At 37.7% G+C, this 21,270-nt stretch overlaps 1 protein-coding gene across 4 annotated transcripts in view; it reads left to right on the top strand.

Annotated features, from left to right (window-relative positions):
• The window catches only part of MACROD2 (mono-ADP ribosylhydrolase 2), a 2,007,046-nt gene extending 1,987,281 nt beyond the window's left edge, over positions 1 to 19,765 (top strand). For 3 of the 4 annotated variants that reach the window (XM_038571577.1, XM_038571579.1, XM_038571578.1), the window contains 3 exons: positions 7,583 to 7,660; positions 10,115 to 10,183; positions 15,920 to 16,042. In XM_038571577.1, coding sequence (XP_038427505.1) covers positions 7,583 to 7,660; positions 10,115 to 10,176 — 140 coding nt within the window. In that variant the 3' untranslated portion in view covers positions 10,177 to 10,183; positions 15,920 to 16,042. Of the gene's footprint in view, positions 1 to 7,582; positions 7,661 to 10,114; positions 10,184 to 15,919; positions 16,043 to 16,258 lie in introns of those variants that run through there. The other variant, XM_038571576.1, reaches the window with a different exon arrangement.
• Positions 19,766 to 21,270: the final 1,505 nt, after the last annotated feature.

Here is a 21,270-nt window from a genome sequence, read left to right as displayed (position 1 = left end):
CTACTCAATGTCTCCTCATGTGACAGCTCTCTCTTCTTTCTCTCTCTCTCTCTCTTTCTCAGGCCACAGCCCTATCAGATTAGGGCCTCAACATTATGACCTCATTTAACCATAGTTATCTCCATAAAGGCCCCATCTTCAAATATAGTTACATTGTGGATTGGAGCTCTAACACAGGAATTTGGAGGAATACGAACTTTCAGGCTATAACATCGAGTCTACCATCAGAACAATCATTTGATGAATATTCCTAAAGCCAGCTGCTGACAAAGGTTAAGTGTGTGTGACACATGTTGGGAATATACAATCACACTAACCAAAACACTTTGTACACCTGGTCTTGGGTTTAAGATGATGGTGGGAAGTCAGATTTCAAACCTCACTCCTTCAAATAGTAACATGAAAAGAGATACATAAAACAAGCAAACGAAGAACACCAACAAAAACAATAATCTGACAGAAGAATGGGCTGGTAGCCATCAAAAGAAAAGGTACATTTCCAGAAATGCTGAAAGCATGAGACTGGTGTTGCCCAGCCTACCCCCTAAATCTACTATGCTCAGAAATAACACTGAATAGGACCTTGCTAGCTACCATTTGCCTCTCCAACTGGGAGAGGAGCAGCTCAAAGAAATTTCCACAAAAGTATACAGTCAGCCATGAACACCTTTTATTTCTCCCTTCCCCAAGAGACAAGAAAACCCTCTGTAATTCTACATTTCAATTATCTCCTGCTGGGAGTAAAATGGAAGAGGAAAAGCAGACCAATAACAAATGCCTAGAACTAGTTACCTCTAGCAAAAACCAGGAATTTCACTAGATAGAAAACAAAAGAGAAAACCAACAAGGCAAGATCTTGGGGCACCTGTGTGGCTCAGTTGGTTAAGCATCTGACTTCTACTCAGGTAGCAATCTCAGGGTCCTAGAATTGATCCCTGCTCCAAGAGGTCCATCTCTGTCTGTCTGTCTGTCTCTCTCACTTAAGAAATCCAGTACAACTAATGTGGTAAATAGCTCTGGCTACTTTACCTCTCCTAAAGAAAATCCTCAAAAGAAAACACCCTTCTTGGTAGCTCGTGGAGGACCAACAGGCCACAGATACTTTGAGAAAGAAGAAACATGCTAATGAATACGTATCACACGTCTTGCCCCTTGACAGAGGAGGAAGGAATGAAGCCAGTGAGCATACAAGTCAGCAAAACACAGACGAAGAAGCTATTGTGGAAGAGAACATAACCCCAGACAAAGCTTAAAATTCCCTACAATAGCTATAAAAGAATTTAAAAGAACATTAAAGATCTTGAAGTTAAGGTGATAAATGACATAATGATCTGAAATGTAGTCATGACAGAGACACATTTTCAACCATTAGGAAAATAAATCAATTAAGAACAGCAAAGACAAAGTTACTGACAAAGAAAAAAGGCTTGAGATTATCACAGTGAAAAAGAACACAGAAACTCTAAAACAATTTGAGAAAAGATGATATATATAGAAGAGAGAAGGAATAAATTGTTCTATGTGGGAACAGTTGGTTCTGTTTCTGAAATTTAGAAGTCAACATATAGAAGAAAAAAAATTCTCTAAAATGAAGGGAAAACTGAACTGATGATCTAATGGGCAGACCACGTTCCAAAAAATCAATACAGAAATCTCCCCACAAGAACACATCTTTAACAAATTAGTTAATTTAATTAATATTAATTAATTAATTCAAGAATTAGCATATGTTTAAAAACAAAGCCTAAGCACAGATCAAACTCATGACTTTGTAGCTATGATTGCTATGGGACAAAATTAAAAAGCAATGTCAGGACTGAGTTGATTAAAATGTATTATTAAGAGTGGTAACTATCATCACAATAATGTGGCGTAGCAAGCCATCTTCAATCTCATGGGCTTAGAATATAACTAGCTATCTTTGGTTCATGGATATGAGAATCAACTACATTTAGTCTGGGTTAGGAAGGAAACCAGGCTGTTAGTTGAATCCAGGTCATTCTCTCCTTGGATCAACTGCTCCCTAAAGCATGTTCCTCTTGAGGTAAAAGGCAGGCACACAAGAGGCCCATCCCCAACTCTACAAATGTATTTCAACCCTCTGTTTGACTCACTTCTGCTACTATTCCATTGGCCAAAGCAAATTCCATGGCCAAGTCCAATGTCAAGGGATAGTGACATAGACTCCCATGGTGGTAGAAAATAGGGAAGTGAACATTTCTGTGTAATTATCAAATCCACCACATTAATAGTGAAGCTAGAAGATAGATAAGGCAAAAATCAAGACGGTTCAAGAATACCACTTTAAATCCAGACAGGCCCTGCTCGCTATAGCTGTTATAACACCTATGCAACTATATACTCTGAGAAATAATTGTTTGTCATTTGAAATATTGCATGGAGTTTATTTGTCAACACTAATCTCAAAAGAAAAATCTGAAGGATCCTCCAACATCTCTCCATGTTTATGTATTAAAAATCTGTTTAACTGCATTCTATGAGCATCTAAGTAGCTTTTCTTTATGATGAGACCTGTTTAATTTATTACTTTTTATGTAATACAACTGACCTACAAAAGGTTACCATAATCAAGGCTTTGAGGAGGACAGTTGCTGTTGGTAATTGAAAGTGAAAAAAGTACTGAATGTCCCAGACACTTTCTATTTTAGCATCTTTCATCTCCTGCTAGGAGCCCTGAAATGTACCTCCTGTTTGTGTTCCAAGCAGTAGCAATCAAAGTGGGGGGAGGGACCTGCAAACTGGAATAAACAAGCTCTAGAGGCAATTTTTATTTTGATCAGATTCTGTTGTCTACATGAAATGGATTCATTTCCCCAGGGCATTCAGTTGCATTGCCCAGGAGGGTAAGAGCTGATAGGATAATACCAGTTCCACACCACACATGTCAGAGTAACAAATGTCTGTCATTCCTCTCCCTCTTCCCAAACACATCACACACATGCATGCACACATGCATGCATGCACATACGCACACACACAAACACATGAACCACGCACCGCACACAGTCATATGTTCATGCCATATGCACATATCCTGCATACTCATGATGTTAAATAAATTAATAATGTCTATCAGACATACCTCTAGTGTCTTTGGAAGCAGATCTAATAGCTAATGCTTCCCTCTGCTCCTGGAGTGCAGCCATATACAGGGCTACAATTTTGATTTCTGGTTTTATCTCTCTGTGTCATGGGTCTCAAACCTGCCATCACATCTCCTGCTGATCTGTGCCAATATGGTGACCTAATCTGAGGTTTCTCATATGGACGTTTTGTATTACAAAACAATAAGGTTGAAAAGATAAAACATAAGGCAACCACCTCAAATGCTCACTATTTTTTGATCTGCCTTTTGGGTTTTGCTTTCTTCGACGTCTTCCTTTCTCATTCACCTAGTTCTTGAAAGTGTTTCCTATGTGCCTTCATTTTCCTTGAGCATTGTTTCATTGACTAGCATCCTGCCTATTAGATCAAAAGTTGTCCATGATGCCACAGGGGTTCTCCAGAGTAGTATCACCAAAGGGTTGTTATCATTGATAGTAATGACCTTTAAAGAGATGTCACAGAAGAATCAGCCACAGGTACCTTTAGATCCCATTACAAATAACAACCCTGAAGGGAAAGTCAAGGAAGTAATGTTTCGTGTCAGGTCAATTAATTTCCCTTTCAGGGTAATCATTTCTTATGAAAAATAACAATAATGTTATGTGTTAATTAGTTCTGACGGTGTCTCAGTGAGTTAAATGAGGAGTTAGAACATTTTATAAGTTAGACAAGGAATGAGAACATTCTGAAGCCACTCTAATAGTGAAAAAGCCAAGGCTTTTAAATGCTGAGCTTTGGCCAGAGTCATTCAAAAAAATGAAGTGACTAACAGGATATTCTCTCATAACATATTTGTTTCTGTCTTGCCCATTTTCCATTGGGTTCTCTGTCTGTTCTCTGTTGTTTTGCATATTTATTTCTTTTTATTCAGTGCAGGAGTCAGTGATATTTGATATCAAATATCAAATAATATTTGATAATATTACAAATATCTTCTTCCACTCTGGCTTACTTTTTACTCTCTTAATGGTGTGTATCCATAAACTAATGATGCTAATTTTAGTGTTGTCCAGATTATCAGTCTTTCCCCAGAAGGTTATTGTTTTGCTTTTCCTGTGTAAGAAATTTTTGCCTAATGATGTGAAGGTCTTTTTCCAAGTTACTTTTCATACTTAGTTCCGAAATCTCCCTGGAACTGATTTTTGAAGATGGTGAAAACTGTTCCTTCAAGTAGGTTTATTGTTTTGTTCCTGAACCAATTCTAATTCTTTTCCCCTAAAATTATTTTATTTCAAATTCAAATTTGAAATACACTTTTGTTTGCTGTGAAATTTTGCACAGGTAATCATTCATTTGGCACTTTCGAAGATGCCATTGCATTGTTTCTGCCTTCGATTATTTTTGCTGAGAAGGCATCTGTAAGTCCTATTGGTGCTATTTTGATGTTAATGGATTCTTATACACTAGATCATTTTATACTTTTTCTTTAACCTTGGTTATCAGCAGTTTTATGATGACTGGCCTGATTGAGGTTTGCTTGGCATTCACTCTGCCTAGCGATCATAACACTTTTAAAACAGTGACTTGATATCCCATTAGTTTGGGGAAATTAGCCATTATATCTTAAAAATTGCTTTTGCCACTTTACACATAGGATAGACCCCATCTCATATGTCTACTAACTTTTTTCTGTATTTTTCATCTGTACTTTATATTTTCTTCTAATCTAGCTTTCACTTTACAAGTCCCTTCTTTGGCTATGTGTAGTGGCTGCCAAATTCACCTACTGAATTAATAACTTCAATTATAAGATATTTTCCAGTTCTGGACTTCACATCTGACATTTTAAATAGTGTCTAGTTATCTGATAAACTTCTTTGCGGTGGAAATTCTCCAAATTGGCATCTAATTCTAAAATACATTAATCATTATTTTAAAAGTGTGTCTATGATATGTAGATCTCTAACATGTCTCTATATGTTGTCTTATTTTCTTGGTTTTCAGTGATTTGTTCTTATTCTTCTGGAATGCCAGGAAATTTTTTTATTGAATACTGGATCCTGTGTGTGAATAATTGTAGAGATAGCTTGAAGCTCTGGGTGGTTTTATCACATTTTTGCTTCTGACAGGTCAGTGGGATTGAGGCAGAGCTCTGCCATATAATCAGGAATTGAATTGATTAAAAGTTGGACTTCAGTTTTTTAAGAGCTGGTCTATATCAAGTTCATCTTTGCCCCCAGAATATAAGCCTTCAGGTGGCCCACAGAAGACCTGAAGTACTTTTCCGGGCACCTCTTCCCTGGTTAGCTCTGATCTCCAAGATTTGCCCTTCCGCATCCCCCAGGCCTCATAAGGCATCTGGAGGCTCTGTTCAACTTGTTGGCACATGTGGAATGCTAGGCTCTCCATTTTAACAGGTTTTAACACAACCTCCTCAAGCTTGTGTTATATTGATAGCTTGCTACTGAGTAAAAATGGTTTCTTAAATAATCTCTCCAGTGTTTTTAACTGTTATTGGTAGGAGGGTTAGTCTATATCATGATAATTCACCTTAGGCTGAAACCTCTTTCTCAGTGTAATTTCAATTTGCACTTCTTTTATTATGAGCAAAAGTAAGTCATCTTTCACAGGACTATGGGCTGTTTTTATTTTATTTTTTTAATGAACTGCCTGTTAAATTTCAACTTTCTATCCAGATTCTGATCTTCTTGATCTCTATTTTTAGAAGTTCTTCATGTATTAAAGATATAAACCCTTTGTCTATGATAAAAGGAATATTTTTCCTCAATTTATAATATTTTTCTTCTAAATATTTCTTATGGTATTTTTTCCATCCAAAAGTTTACTATGTCTGTATAAAATCAAATGTTTCCATTTTTTCCTTATTCTATTTTGAAGCATAATGAACCAAGATTTCCTGCTCTGAGGCTTAGAGAAATCAATCAATGATTTCTTCTGTAATTGTGCCTACAGGAATGTGTTGATGAGAAACTGAAAATGGCTCACTTTTTAGAATTGGTGGAGTGAGAAAGGATATGGTATGGTTTTAAGTTGGAAGGTTCAAGTTTTGTTTCCCCTTTCCCAACATCATCCTCAGGAACTAATGAAAACTTATGGGTATAGTTACTTTCACATTGAAGGTTTGGGATCTGTCTTTTTTTTTCTTCTGTTATCCTTTTCCTGACTTCTCTCATCTAACTTCATTCCATCAATGTTATTTCTACATTGACATCTTGCAAATATGCACATGCCTACTCACAATCCTCCTCCTCAGGACTGGATGCAAAAGCTTATTTGGCATCTCCACTTATATGGCCGTGTACTTCAGACTTCACATCTAAAATGGCTTTCTCACCTTCCCCCATTCTGCTTGTTTTGTATGTCTTCAAGTACTGATCCTACCATCCATCCACCGGGGCTCAGAGATTGGTCATCTTTGTGTCATACTTCATGATTGTCAGCTTCAGTAAATCATTACCAAGACTGCAAGTTCTTCTTTGAAGATATCTTCCTTTGAAGAGATTACAGACTGTACCTTTACCATCCCTGCTTCATGCTCGCTAATAGGCACACCAAATTTAACATACACTGAGCTCAATAAGTACTCATGTAATGAAAATGAATTCAACTTTCTGCTTTAAAAAAGTATAGAAATAATAAAAATTTTGAAATTATGGATTTCCAGAGCTTTTTCTGTATCTGTACTTCTCAATATCCTTGGCCTTAAAGCTGTGAAAACATAATAGATTTTTAACTAAGATGTAAGATACTATTGTCCTTTAGGCTATCTGGAAAATTTCTCACAATAAGAGAAAACAATCCACTTACTACTACATTTAAGCATGTTGTATAGTTTCAGCCACAGCAAATGGATGACACACCCTCTGAAGCTGTGCAGAATAGAGATCAATCACAATGAAAATTAACTAAAGACTTGATTCCCAGCAATTCAAAATGGCAGCGTTTGAGACTGTCTCCTAGGAAAGCATCTAAGCTATTCATTTTGTATTTAAACAAAAAAACCCTCACTGCTAGGAAAATGAATTTTTCAGCTTTCAGACATGCCTAAAGCAGAACAGGTTTTCTTTTTTCCCCTTTCAAAGATTAAGCTACATAAACTCTCTCTCTCTCACTCTCTCTCTCTCTCTCTCTCTCTGTCTCACACACACACACACACACACACACAGACACACACACACACACACACTTCCCTAAATTTAAATTGTATGTTGTTCTGATTAAACTGAGTTTCTCCGCTTTCATGCTACCAGATTTTTAATTTGAGAAATTGTGTATGTATGTATGCGATTACCTCACAAATTAAAGAGAATTTAGATGACAGCACTAAAGAATTCAGGCAATTCAACCCACTATTTCCTCCCTTAACCTTTTCTGCAAAAGAAGTTGAATCCCAGGAGTATTTTTAAATTTAAGAGGGCAATGGAGGGTGACAGAACAATTGGCAGTCAGGCTGTTCTAATTCTCTATTAATCAAGGACTATCTTCTTCCTTTCAGCTCAAGGCGAGGACACACCTAGAGTTCCTGTGCAAAGCGAAGGCTCTGGCTATGCAGAAAACTCTCCAAGTCTTGATGGTAAAGTTCTGAGCTATTTGAGCTCATGTAAACTACAAATCTGACACATATTCTGTGTGTAATCTAGGATTAGGGGAGCTACCTATTCTATGCGGCAACATATTCAGTTAGAACAAGGTAAAGTTCAAAAACCATGTTCTACTAGGAACTAATAAAATTGGCAGCCTTTGGGGAAAAAAATGATGCTAGCTGTTTTAGAACACTATATGCCTCAGGTTGATCACAGTTTGTAATATGGAGGCCGTAGTGGATAATTCCAAGGGTAAACAGGACTGAAGTCCAGCTGGAGAATATTATGGGAATATCGCTTGCTTCTGAAAAAAGTACTTGCCCAAAGTTATCCCTGCTCTATAGGGGCTCCAGGAAACATTCAAGAGAGCCCTGGCTTGGTTTTGGGCTAAGATTATCTTGGACCTTCATCCCTTTACCTCATTACATCACTTCAGATGGCTTAGCCAAAAACATAGTGGATCTTTAAAACCACCTTAGCAATCAGTTTACAAAAAAGTCTCCCTTTATTCACATCTCATTTTAAAGGCATCTGAATACTCTGAGCCTGAGGAATGTTAATATACCCTTGTCCCTGTATAGCTCAGCTGTAAAGAAATTTATCAACATGGTTTACTGTTGCCTTTCCCAAACTTATTTGATCATAGGATGCTTTTTATATTGACATTTGTTAATAGGTTTTGGAACCAGTGACCCTTGGGTTGGAGGAAGAAACATAGAAGAAAAGCTCTCCTATATTTTATTCTGCATGCTCCCTCACTAAGATGGCTGACCCTACAACAATTTCATAGACCAGGATAGAAAGTACATGCATTATTCTCCTTATATAGGTAGCATTGCTGCATCTGGCCAGTTTATACCCGGGGTTTAGAATAAGCTCACACATCATTAAAAACCCCGGATGGTTTGCAGGTGGAACAGAGAACTGCTTTAAAACCTTCCTCCTTGAGAAAGTTAGGTGGTATGCCCTTCAATGTTTTTCCCTCTTTCAAGCCTCTTTGGAGTGTGAAAACCGGCATTTGCCACTATTTTACTTTAATCGAGTTTTCCTATTTGAGAGAAAGAGCTTTGGACTGTTGATTTTGTGCAAATAAATGGAGACTACCCGAACAGGAACAAGCAGAGGTTATTCAGCTTAATATAGCCCAGGGTGTCTGCCATTATGACTTGTGTTGGTGGACTCAAAGGCAGGCAGGGAAGTAGGAAGCCTTTAGAGTTAAGAAAGATTTCAGACATCCTCTGACTGGAGATCATTGGCATGGGGAAGCTAGATTTGGACAAACTAGAAGTGGGTGATTGGTTTGGGAACATATTTGGCTTTCCCTGTTTGGTCCTGTGTTGGGATCTTGGGGCAGGCTATAGTGAAGCTGGCAGTCAATGCCCAAGTCCTGACCATCCTAAGCTGATTGCTGCAGAGGCTGCAGTTGGGTTGCCCAGGCTGGTTGCTGCAGAGGTTTTTCATCAGTTATATTGTTATATATGGTCTGGCCATTGTCCATTTGTATATTGTCTCCCCATTTATAGTATGCGCTTTGTGCTTTAAAAATATCCATCTAATTGAACCTACTGACCCTTGAAAATTTCCAGCCTGCTATGCCTGCTCTGGAATACTTCTGGACAATAGCATTAATTACGCATTCTATTTTTATGCAAATGATCCCATAGAACAATACACACAGTTAAAGTAAAAGCACACATATCATCATTGCTGTGTGACCCGGTTAGAGGTTTTGCTTTTCTATTGCAGGGCATCCACCGCTGCTGCACCCATTGGCGAGTTTGCAGGGTCTGTTTTGAAATTCAGACTTGAAAACTTAGCAAACCAAACAGGCCTACTGACACTGCCATTTTAGAGCAAGCTGCTGACCTCTCTGCATGTCAGTAATCTGTTTTGCTTTGTTTTCTTTTTATTTTCTTAAACATCTATTAAGGCCTTTGAATTTACCTCAGGATGGTAATAAATACACCTAAAATGTCAACCCAAAAATCTGGTACGAAATGACAACTCAGCTTCTACAGATCCTTAAGAGGCAATTCTGCCCTCCCTGAACGCTGCCAGTAAAAACCTGCAAGAATTAGTCCCCAAAATCCTGAATGATTGAAAACGAAGTGAAAAGAGGCATAAGATAGGAGATCAGGAATGTAACCACTCACAGACCATTTAATGTCACAGACCATTTCAAGAGATTTGGGTAGTTTTGGGTAGTTTTTTTTCTAGAGATTTTATTTATTTATTTATTTATTTGAAAGAGAGAGAGCAGAAACAAGGGGCAAAGGAGAAGCAGGCTCCCCACTGAGCAGGGAGCCCAACTCGGGGCTCAATCTCAGGACCCTGGAATCATGACCCGAGCCAAAGGCAGATACTTAACTGACTGAGCCAGTCAGGCACCCCAGATTTGGGTTTAATAAAGATTTAACCTTTTTTGTTTTCCTTTCTGGTTACAGTTGAAATGAATAGTCAGGTTGACAGTGTAAATGACCCAACAGAGAGTCAGCCAGAAGATTAACTAATAGGTAAGTCGCCCTGTAGTGGGATTTTCAATTGATTAAACCAGCCATGGGAAGTGTTTGTAAATGACATATTGGATTTCCCTAGGTCCTGCCAAGTCCCACAGCGTGGCTTGGGCTAAACTTTAAAAATCTTTATACCAAATGACACAGTGGAAGGAGCAAGGATAACCCCAAGAAACCTACCATCCCTTAAGGGAAAAAGATAAGCCACAGCATATTCAAATGTGCAATTCCCTGGTTTTCTGAGTTTTGACAATGGAAAAAAATGTTTCCATCCATCTAACCCCCTGGCCTCCTGGAGGGATCAAATTATTTCAGCAACCCCAAGCTGATTCTGAAGCATTGCTTTTCCAGAAGCTACCTGCTGAGTTGCTTAGTATATCTGTTTTTAAGCATAACACTAAATCTCTGCCCTGGAGAGTGTGGAAAAGCACTTGAGTGCGTTTAGGCAGAAAGAAGCCTGACTTGTGTCCTATCTTGTCACACTATGACCAGTGGACCTGTGTGTCTGCACAGGGTTTGTTGAGTTGAATGAGCCTCAGGGAACTCCCCAAGAAAATCATAGTCTGGGTCAGATCATGGTTAAGAGACTTTCCAAACCAATGTTCTAAATCTCACAGCAGCCTGAAATTTATCTAAAATGATGAGCGGTCTATAACCCTTTTCCATATCTTGAGGGCTGGTGAGAAGAATTAGAGAGAGGTCAAGCTCACTATTCCAACTCCTAGCTGAAAATACTAACTGAAAAGAAACTGGTGGGATAGACTAATTGTGGCTCATCTGCTCTAAGAAACAATTGTGCTAGCACCATTGCCTCTCAGCACCTTCCTGGACTCCCTACCTCTTCTCAGTAGGTCTGTGCACTCACTCAGAAGACCATGTTGCACCAGACTCTTGAGCTCCAGCATCACAGCAGAATGAAGCTTGAGAATATATGAAAGGAGGCATCTGTCCTTCCCATCATGGTGTTGAACATCATTTAAAACTAAATACAGGGCAGTCTCAGTGGCGCAGTGGTTTAGCGCCGCCTGCAGCCTGGGGCCTGATCCTGGAGACCCGGGATTGGGTCCCATGTCAGGCTCCCTGCATGGAGCCCACTTCTCCCTCTGCCTGTGTCTCTGCCTCTCTGTGTGTGTCTCTATGAATAAATAAATAAAATCTTTAAAAAAAACTAAATATAATAGCATTTGTGTAACACATATAGCATAGGACTGCTAAAAAATAAAACTCATGCAAATATGGTCTTATAAGTGTTTCTTCTTCTTTCTTTAACCTTGTTCATGTATTTAAAATTATCCTGCTAAGCTGCAGAAATGACATGGTAGAGAAGTTTCCATTAAAAAGTAATGAAGTGAGACTAAACCTGAACAATTTAAATGCAAGTTCCTCAGTGTTGCCCTACCTTTTGCCCTTTTATTGCCAACAAACTATAGACTTCTTGTCTAGAATTTTTCTTACAGACACTATTATTTTCTTGTATGATCAATATCTGAATAAAGTACCCAGATAAATGTTTTCCTTGGTTAATGTCAAAATATTTTCCTTGATCATAAACATGAATAAAGACCTTTACCCAAATGAGTAAGTTGTCAAAACTTAAAGTTCAAGACTAGTTTGAGGAAACTCAATTCCAAGAAGAAGGGACTTGCATAGGGTCACTTGGCTGATCAATGGAAGTTCAAACACTTCCAGGACAAAATTATTTAATGACACCATACTGCTCCCTAAAAAACAGTGAGTTTCTAGACACCTTTGTCATAGAAAACAGTGTGACCCAAGGAATTTTAGTGACTCCCACAGAAATATTTACACAGTTGAGTTTGTAGAGGTTATATGGTAGTTTAAAAGGAAAAAGGAACCTTTAGTTCTGTGCATCATACCTTCAAGAAATTAAAGAAATACAGTGAAATAGAATTATAATTATAGATATAATATATATTGCAAGAATATAATATATAATGCAATTATAATGCAAGATATAATGCATTTTGTGATATAATGCAAGAATATTGGAAGATACAATGCAAGAATACTTGTGTTTTATAATTTACAATTGTAAAAAATCAGGAATATCATAAATGACAATAGGGGAATGATTCAATAAATCAATAGAACACTTTGTAAATGTAAATAATTTTTCAACAGGTATTTGAGGACATGTAAATGTAGTTATAGAATTTGAATCTTTGGTTCTAGAGAAACATGGCAGAAGATCCACTTTAAGAGGCATTGTAACTTGCATTTTTATGCTCTCAGAATGCTTGCTTTTGGAATTTATCCTGCAAGAAGCCCAAGCGCTAGTATAAAATGAGGAAGGCTCCATGGAGAGAGGTTCTGAAAACTGAGAGGCCATTGTGGATGTTCTGGCCCCAGTGGATACCATCTGGAGCAGATAAACTGCCCAGCTGAGCCCACATCAGATTACAGAATTATACAAAATAGTGAACCATGATGTTTTTAGCCATTAAGTTTGGAGGGGGGATTGTTATGTAGCAACAGGTAACTGAAAAGATAGGATAATGCAGAACATTTCCCAATACAAATGTTTAGAAATGAGAGATAACTTATAACAAAAAATCCTTAAATACATAGCTCAACTGACATGAAAACAAAGTGCCAGAAATAAAGAGGAATCTGAAAACGAAAGCACTAGTGTGGTAAGCTGAAGATGCATGCGCTGGTCCTAAGGGCTGCAGTTTGGTTGTTGATGCAGAGATATGACCTGTGGCTAGATATTTGCATTCTAATGCCCACTGGAGACCTGAAGCCACTCAACAAAAGATGTTAGAACTAATATCTCTGCAGAGATAATTCTGGGATTCAGCTCAAGAAGTTAACAGGAGACTTGTATCTGCCCAGAGTGCTGTTTGGAGGAGGAAAAACGTTCCAATGAAGTAGAAAACACAAAAGCACCATGAATTTGATACATAAACTTAGGCCACCCAAAGTCAGACAACAATAAACAGAATGAGAAGTATATCTAATAGCTGATTATAGGGCAGCATTATCCCTGCTATAGATAACAAATAGAAATGTGAACTGATCACTTGGAATTCCTGCAGAAGAAAAGCAATTCTCTGAAGATGAATTCACAATTTTAAGACTTACAAAACACACAAGGATGTGATCCACCATGAGTGAGTATCAGTGGGTAAAATGACAGGATGATTCGCATTCTGAAAACTTGAGTAGAAAATTCTTAAGATTTTATGGAATAAGTACACTTACATGACAAAAAAGACAAAAAGCCAATATAAAACTGTAAGTAAAGGACAACAGTGTGAAAAATTAAGAACAATTTGGAAAAAGCAAATAAATATATAGTGATATGAATGATATATGAGGAGACATGAGGGCTAGAAGGAGAATGACCAAGGCGTTTATCTTCAATAAAAGTTCTAAAAAGAGATAGTTGATAGTATTTGAAAGATAACGTCCGAGGACTTATCAGAAATTGATAGAAGTCATTAGTTTTTAGTTAAAAGAAGAATAATAAGTCACAAGAAGGACATGTTGAAAATAAACCCCCACACAGGCATTGCAGAACACTAGAGACAATGAGAAATAAAGTAAAACAATTACAGGGAAAGGAGAGTTAACCTATAAAGAAATAATTATGATGTACACAGCAGACTTTGCAACATCAACAATTTAGTTCAGAAGATGGTGGAATAATTCTGAGTTTTCAAAACATGAATAAAAACAATTAGTATAGAGTTCTATATGAGGTTCACTATCATGTAAGAAGATAGTAACTGCCATTTTTCAGTATAAAAGTTTGCTACTCACATACCCTTTCTTTAAAAGCTACTAAAGGGGGCAAGTGTAGGTTTTAAGATTGGCCTCCCCTTGTTTGGATTTCATACTCCCAAGTATCTTGATAATAACTTGGTTTTCCATGTAACTGCTTTGGGAAGAACATGCACCGTTCATGCTGATATAGGTACATCAATCTGCATGGTAAAAGTTATCCACCTTACTACAAAATAATAAACTGGCTGGTTTATAACGTGAAAAAAAATAAAAATAAAAAAAATAAAAGCTACTAAAGGATGCACATCAGTAAGAAAACTGAATCCAAAGGAAAAGTAAGTTGCAGGAAACAATTGTGAGCCAAGGAAAATGGTAAACACCAAGGCAAATCAAAATACATATTGACTATAAATTTATAGTAATAATTGGTGGGTGACTAAAAACAGGAAATTACTATTTATGTGCATTTTATAATACATAAAGTAATACTACATATTTTCTATTATGTGTGGATTGGTGAATATATATTTGTGTAAAACTAGAAACATGTTTTACACTGATGTCAGGATTTGGTAATCTCTGGGAAGGAAAAGGAACAGTTTTAGCTTATCTGTGAATTAAATACACTTATCCATATATACTTTACTTCTAGTCTTTTATTTTAGAAAAGTAAAATAAAGATTGCAGGGAAACTTGAAAAATATTAGCACATATTAAATCTGGATAGGGAATATATTCTAGGTATGTTATACTGTTTGTAAGTTTCTTTACATTCACAATTTTCATTTTTATTTTTATTTTTTTAAGATTTTATATATTTATTCATGATAGACAGAGAGAGAGAGAGAGAGGCAGAGACACAGGCAGAGAGAGATGCAGGCTCCATGCCGGGAGCCCGACGCAGGACTCGATCCCGGGACTCCACAATCGCGCCCTGGGCCAAAGGCAGGCCCCAAACCACTGAGCCACCCAGGGATCCCCACAATCTTCATTTTTAAAATTAAAATTTATAATTGTGTTTCTATGTATATTTAGAAAAATAGTATAAGGAAAATATAATATTAACTACAGAAGTTATCACCTATTGAGGGTATGTAGTATTTTTTCTTCTTATCTGCTTTTGTCTGTTTTAAATGCAGTGTGCAACAAGCATGATACTGATTTTATATACATATACACACCTCAAAGTGTACTTTTTTTAAAGATTCATGGGAACACCAGGTAGAAAATTAACTCAGAGATCATTTGCTTCAGTTCTTCTGTGTAGACATGTAGTAATTTATGGTGATAGAAATCAGATCAATTGCTGGTTCCAGCAGGAGTTAATAGTTGGAAAGTGAACTTTTGAGGAAATGGCAATGTTTTATATCTTGATAGTGGTATGGGTTAAATGAATGCCTTTGTTCAAAACAGACTGAAGTATGCTTAAGATCTATGCATTTCCCTCTATGAGGATTATAACTCATCTTCTAAAATCTAAAAAAAATAAAGAATATCTACGGCATGTATCTTCTTAGAGTCCTCTCACAAGTGGGGAACACAGCAGAGACTTAATAAGATCTCACAGTGGTGGGATAGCCATCAATGACTTTTGCAAATCAGCATTGTGTAAATTGTTATTATTCCTGTGTTGAGCCCTGGAGACTAGAATGTATGAATGAATCCTTGAAGGGAGGACACGTCAATTCAAGATTAGGTTTTTCAAAGAATACTTTGAAGAGTTGAGTTCATCATCCCCATTAGGAGAAGCAAGTTGTCAACGTGGCATACATTTATTAGCAGTGATTTATGTGCTCTTTAAAGATAACCCTGTGCCAGCAATTACAGCTCAAATATCCAAAGCTCTTTGATGTAGTCAAGGAAGATATTCCTAGGCTTGTTTGAGGGTTAAGAGTTGTTTAAATGTCTATTAAAAAATATTCCTCGTGAAATCTATGAAATCTGTGATCTTTAATCTAACAAATGGTTTCTTTTTGTCTTTGGCAGGGGCACAAGATGAAGCAAAGGAATAAAGAAATGGAAGTAAATCACGGTCCTCAGCATTACAGGCCTCTCCTGGCCCTGGGGGGGTGGGTGTAGGAAGATAGTAGTGCAAGCTGTGGAGGAGGGGGGTGTGGGGGGGCAAGTTCCACAGAAGGACAGGGAATCCTTTGCTCTAATTTCTCCAGCTGCAATTTGTTCTGTTAACCTGCAGAAAAAGAAAGAGAAAAAAAAAAAAGAAAAGAAAAAAGTTTCCTTGAGCTTGGTGAGGGAACCCCTGTTAATGCACATCTTTCAGGCGCTATCCCTATAATTTCTGTTTTTCCTCTCACGACTTTTCCCAAGGTCACAGTGGCACGGTGTAACACTCACATGTGTATCCTGGCCCCTGTCTGCTTTCTCGATTATTTCACAAAGCTGGTCGATACAGTGGTTTCTCCAAAAAAAGAGATGGAAGATGATTGTTTTGATAAACTACAGGCTAAATTTCAGGAATCATCAAGCCCAATATCAGTATAATCCACAGACAAAGGAGGCGGGATAGAAAATGGGCAAAATGCTCAGAAATCACTTGAAATAAAGGTCAGGACGATGAATTGAAAATGATATTTTATTCAGGGATTCCCAAGGTACAATTCTGTTCCATGTGGTTAATGAGGAATGCAGAAGGAGAATTTCATGCAAAGAAGAGTGTAGAAGCGTAGAGGCACTACAAGGAAGGCAGGCCCTGGCAGCCATTGGGGGCTTTTCCTTCACAGCCAGGACTACAGATGCATTCTTTGACCCCGACCTCCAGCAGAGCTCACCTGGTTCCTGAGATCCTTATCCTGTGCTTTGGCATCTAGTCCACTAGAGAGATGTGACTCTGTACAACACAGTTGTAAAGGATGACACTTCTCGAGGTGTTTTAGTTAAAAGAGGGGGCTGCTGCATTTAGAATCCAAACATATGCCTATGAATATTAAAAGTTCTACTTGAAAGCTCTCGTTATATATATGCTTTTCATAAAAGAATCTCTTGTCTTTACCCAAGGTTTGATGGCCTACAGAAAGATTTTCATTTGAAGTTATAGGCAACTGGAGGTCTTGCTTGCAGTTCTGGTTTGCTTTTAAATATCTGGTTTGCTCATGCCAAATACCAAACTGCTTTGGTGGCTCATCCTCTCTTCCACCCAGAGGTCCCTTGATTATGGCTCTGAAGGGGAGCAGCAGCATTAAGTCAAGACTCCTGTGGTATGGTGGGCCCAAGGGATAAGGAGCCAAGGAGAAAGTCAGAACTTGTCACAAATGTCTGTCCCAGAGACAACATCAACAGCGACCCTCACAAGGCAAAATGCCTGCTTTCCACAGCTTCCCTGGGTTCTCAGAACAGTCTTTTTTTTCTAGGGGAAACTGATATCGTTTCTTGCATAGCTTCCTAAATCCACCTTCCTTATGAGGTCTCTAGAACTGTAAATTATTTATATATTTATATATATTTTTAGTGGAGAGAGAAAAGTAATGGATCAAATTGAGTATTTCTAAAAAAAAAGGGGGGGAGTTCTGATTTCTAAATATTCCATGGAGTTCTTCAGTTTTGCTCTTTCCTCTATGGAAAATTCACTTCCTTATCTGTGAATTTTGCTCTGGCCTTTCTGAATTTGTTGCCCCTCTGGATGACTTATTTGGTATATTGGAATCATTAGCAAGCTATATTTCTGCATATGTAATATGTTCTCACATCCTATATTTAAAAAAAAAAAAAAACTGCTTACCAACCTAACAGCAATGATTTTTAAGGGACCTCATGATTTTGGAACATGGCCCTTTTTCCTTCTGCCATTATTCTAGAGTTTGGTACAGAAATTTATATGTCCCCTACTGCCATTAGACATTGCTTTCTAGAAAAACAAGAAGACCCATTTTAAGTGATCCAAGAAATGATGCCATACAAATACTGATAGTTTCTATATGTCATATCATCTTTATGACTTAATTGAAAGTTGCCATCATTCTGGGAAGGACCTGACAAGAGCAATCTGCTGGGAGCACGTTTTCCTGTGACTCTCATGTGTTACTGTTCATGCTCAGTAATGAGTTACAGTTGAAAACAACATGAAGGAGACAAGAGGGATGGGGACTTCTTAACGGGCAAAGATGATAGAGACTTAATGTCCCTGTTAGGACCAGTGGAGATTGGAATTATTGTGGGTGGGGTGTTCTCTTACTCATCCATGACAACCATTTTCATTCATTCATTTTAAATGTGGGTGGGGTAGGAGTGCTAGGAGGGATTTCTCTGCCTGAAAACTGCCAGAAAAGGGAAGGAATCTGAGAACAAAACTAAGAGAGGGAGGAGTAAATATCATCGCTCCACTGCTGGATTTGTCTAAACTTTATTTTATGATTAGATTGTTTTCATTTTTGCCTTGTTATGTTTTTGGTTGCTATTTGATTTTCAGATTTCATCCTTAAAGCAAGCAATGAGGTTACTTTCCATTTCAATAGTAAAATCTAGCTGTTGGCCAGATCTGAAGGAAGACACCTCAACACAAGAAACCCTCTTTTTCGCTGGTGCTGTCACTGAATAGGCTGTCAATGGAAAATTTGAAAGGCAGATTAATTCTCCTGCAAAGGAATCCTGGATTTCAATTTCCAGCCACACTTCTGACAGGCTATGTGGCATAAGGCATTTACAGGAGGGAGAAGGGGGGGGAAGACTAGTCCCAGATTAGTCAGGTTTGCATATGGAGGATCAAAGTAGACTCTCAACATAATACAGGTATCCTTGCTTTTTGAAATTGCATTTTGCCACTTTGCTTTTATGAAAGACCTACATTCGTACCTCCTACCATTAACCTAAAGAAACCCAAAGAGGGTTTTCGCTTTTAGGCAAACTGCAAGCAGGGGGAGTGGCACCGCCAAGCTCTTCCCCTGGGAACTACAAGACTCAGCATCTCAGCCTCAAGCAGCTATTAGCTTTGACCTGTGTCTGTGAGCATCTGTACTTCATCTCATTTTATTTTGTGTATCCACTAGCAAGATGTGCACTATGGTATTAGAAAAGGGTCTGGGAAGGCTCAAAAGTATTTCCATATAAACTAATGGTAACTGTTTCTTTGCTTTACACCATTTCAGCTTAAGGATAGGTTTCATAGGAACACTACTTTCCCATAGCAAGGGAAACCTGTAGTCCTAATTAGAAAGGTAGTCGTAAGAGAGACAAAGGGGCTTTTCCTCCAGCTAGTAACTATTCAGATGATGGACAAGACTTCTTTCATAAAAGCTTACAAAGGAGGCATCCAAAATACTGTCTGTGATAGTGGGTCACATATTAGTCACTGCAGCTAATTGTAAATCTTTCTATGAAATACTGAAAAGCCTCTTTGTGAATTAATACAGTTCTGCTTGATGCACTTGATTTGAAATGACTTTTCTCTGTATGTGGTGCATGTCAGCTTTGCTTTGAAAAATAACAAAGTTAGCAGAATATGTTCAATATATTTTCTTGGGGAATAGGGTTTTTATCATATGATTCATTAAGGATTTGCCTTACCCTGACATTTGTGATATAAAGGAAAATCAGAAAAAAAAAGTAATTTTCTTGATCAAAATATGTTTTTACTTAATGCAAATAAATGTAGTCTGTTGCTTGCAAGGAAAAAAAATGTCTTCTGATATCTGGTATAAACTGCTAAATAGAATAATACGTGCCTCTTTTGTTAAACCAGCATTTAAATGCTGGACTGCTTCTAAATCTGTTTGTTTCTTTTCATCTGTGCCATACACTAAGAAACTTAAACAACTGTTGCCTTCCTACTATATTTGTTAGAGCAGAATATGAATAAAATTGGTTTGAGAGGATAAGGTGGAATTATCTGTGTCTTGTGAAATTTGTTTCTTAGCATAAGCAATTAATAACTCAAAGTGTTCTTTTAGTACTATGTATTTGGTTGCAAATTGTGTATTTAAAATTGCCCCTATAAGGTAACTTTAACTTGCCAAGTTTTCCCTTACTGAAACTGGTCAATGTTTTGGCCATGTTTTTCAAAATTAGGGGCGCCTGGGTGGCTAAGTCAGTTGAGCATCCAACTCTCGGTTTCAGCTCAGATCATGATCTCATGAGATTGAGCCCCACATGGGGCTCCATGCTCAGCTATAAGTCTGCTGGAGATTCTCTCCCTCTCCCTCTGCCCCTCCTCCCACTCATGTGCTCTCTCTCTTTCTCTCTCTCTCTAAATACATGAGTAAAACCTTTTTAAAAATTAAACTATAGAATAGTGTGTGCAGACTATTTTTTTCTCAGAATGCTACAAGATAGCTAATTACCCTAGCAATAGGCTCTGAGGTGCAAGATAGAAGTTATTGAGATGAAGACCATGATTCCATGAACATTGGTTCATCCCTCAGAACCCACCATCCATTACTGGAATTCTTTTTGAGAACCTGTTATGAGCCAGCCACTGTGCTGGCTATGGGATCCCTACAACCATGATCTTCCTCAGTCTATTGTTGATGAAATTATGATTGAATTACACAATTATTAAAGAGTTTGGCAATGGATCAACAAAATCACTATGGGAAAAATGCAAGGTTCTTTTGAAAATGGAAATCTGTGTTCCATCAAATTTAATTCCCTCCATCTCCTCCAGAAAAGGTGTTTTCAGTTTTACTGTTCTAGAAGGTAATAATGGAGGTCAATCCCTTTATCCAACAATAGTTAATAGTTTAGTAGTTAGAGGAGAATGTGTTTTTTTAAAACTTTTACCAGAGAAGCATTTTTCCAATAATAAATGAAGAGAAAAAAAAAGTCTCATGCTGTAATGGACAACCTCAACACAAATGCCTCAGAGTGACAGCAAGATAATTTGACATGATTCTAGCATTGCCAGATGCAGATTTTATGACATCCAATTTTCCATCTCTTGGCCTATATCACTCCTATGTTTCTCAAACCGCACTACTTCTACTCCCTTGCCTTACTTCATTCAAAGGTGTCATTAAATGTTGCTTAACTTTAGTAGTGGTACTCAGGGTGAAAAGAGACAATGATACCTATTTATGTGGTTCTGGCCAGGACTCTGGCCCAGCTATGGGGCTTTGAGAAACAAAAATGCCTCCACTTTGGTTTGGCATATGGAAATACTGATACATTCCTGAACTCCCTGACAAATTTTAATATAAAGTGCCAAGACATTATACTTTGCCACTTGGTAAATCATTAGCATTAGATTCTGCTATTTGATATTGTAGAGGCAAATGGCCTTATCTTGAGCTCAAGACTCCTTACCGAAAGAATAAATGATCCCTACAACTGGGTAGTAAATATGAAATCCTTTCTACTGTTGATTGTTGATTTAAATTTTGCCCTTAAATTAA

The sequence above is a fragment of the Canis lupus genome, chromosome 24 (genome assembly GCF_011100685.1).
Source record: "Canis lupus familiaris isolate Mischka breed German Shepherd chromosome 24, alternate assembly UU_Cfam_GSD_1.0, whole genome shotgun sequence".
Classification (NCBI taxonomy): domain Eukaryota; kingdom Metazoa; phylum Chordata; class Mammalia; order Carnivora; family Canidae; genus Canis; species Canis lupus.
The sequence above is the reverse complement of the archived record's forward strand: the minus strand, read 5'-3'. Positions and strand labels throughout refer to the sequence as shown.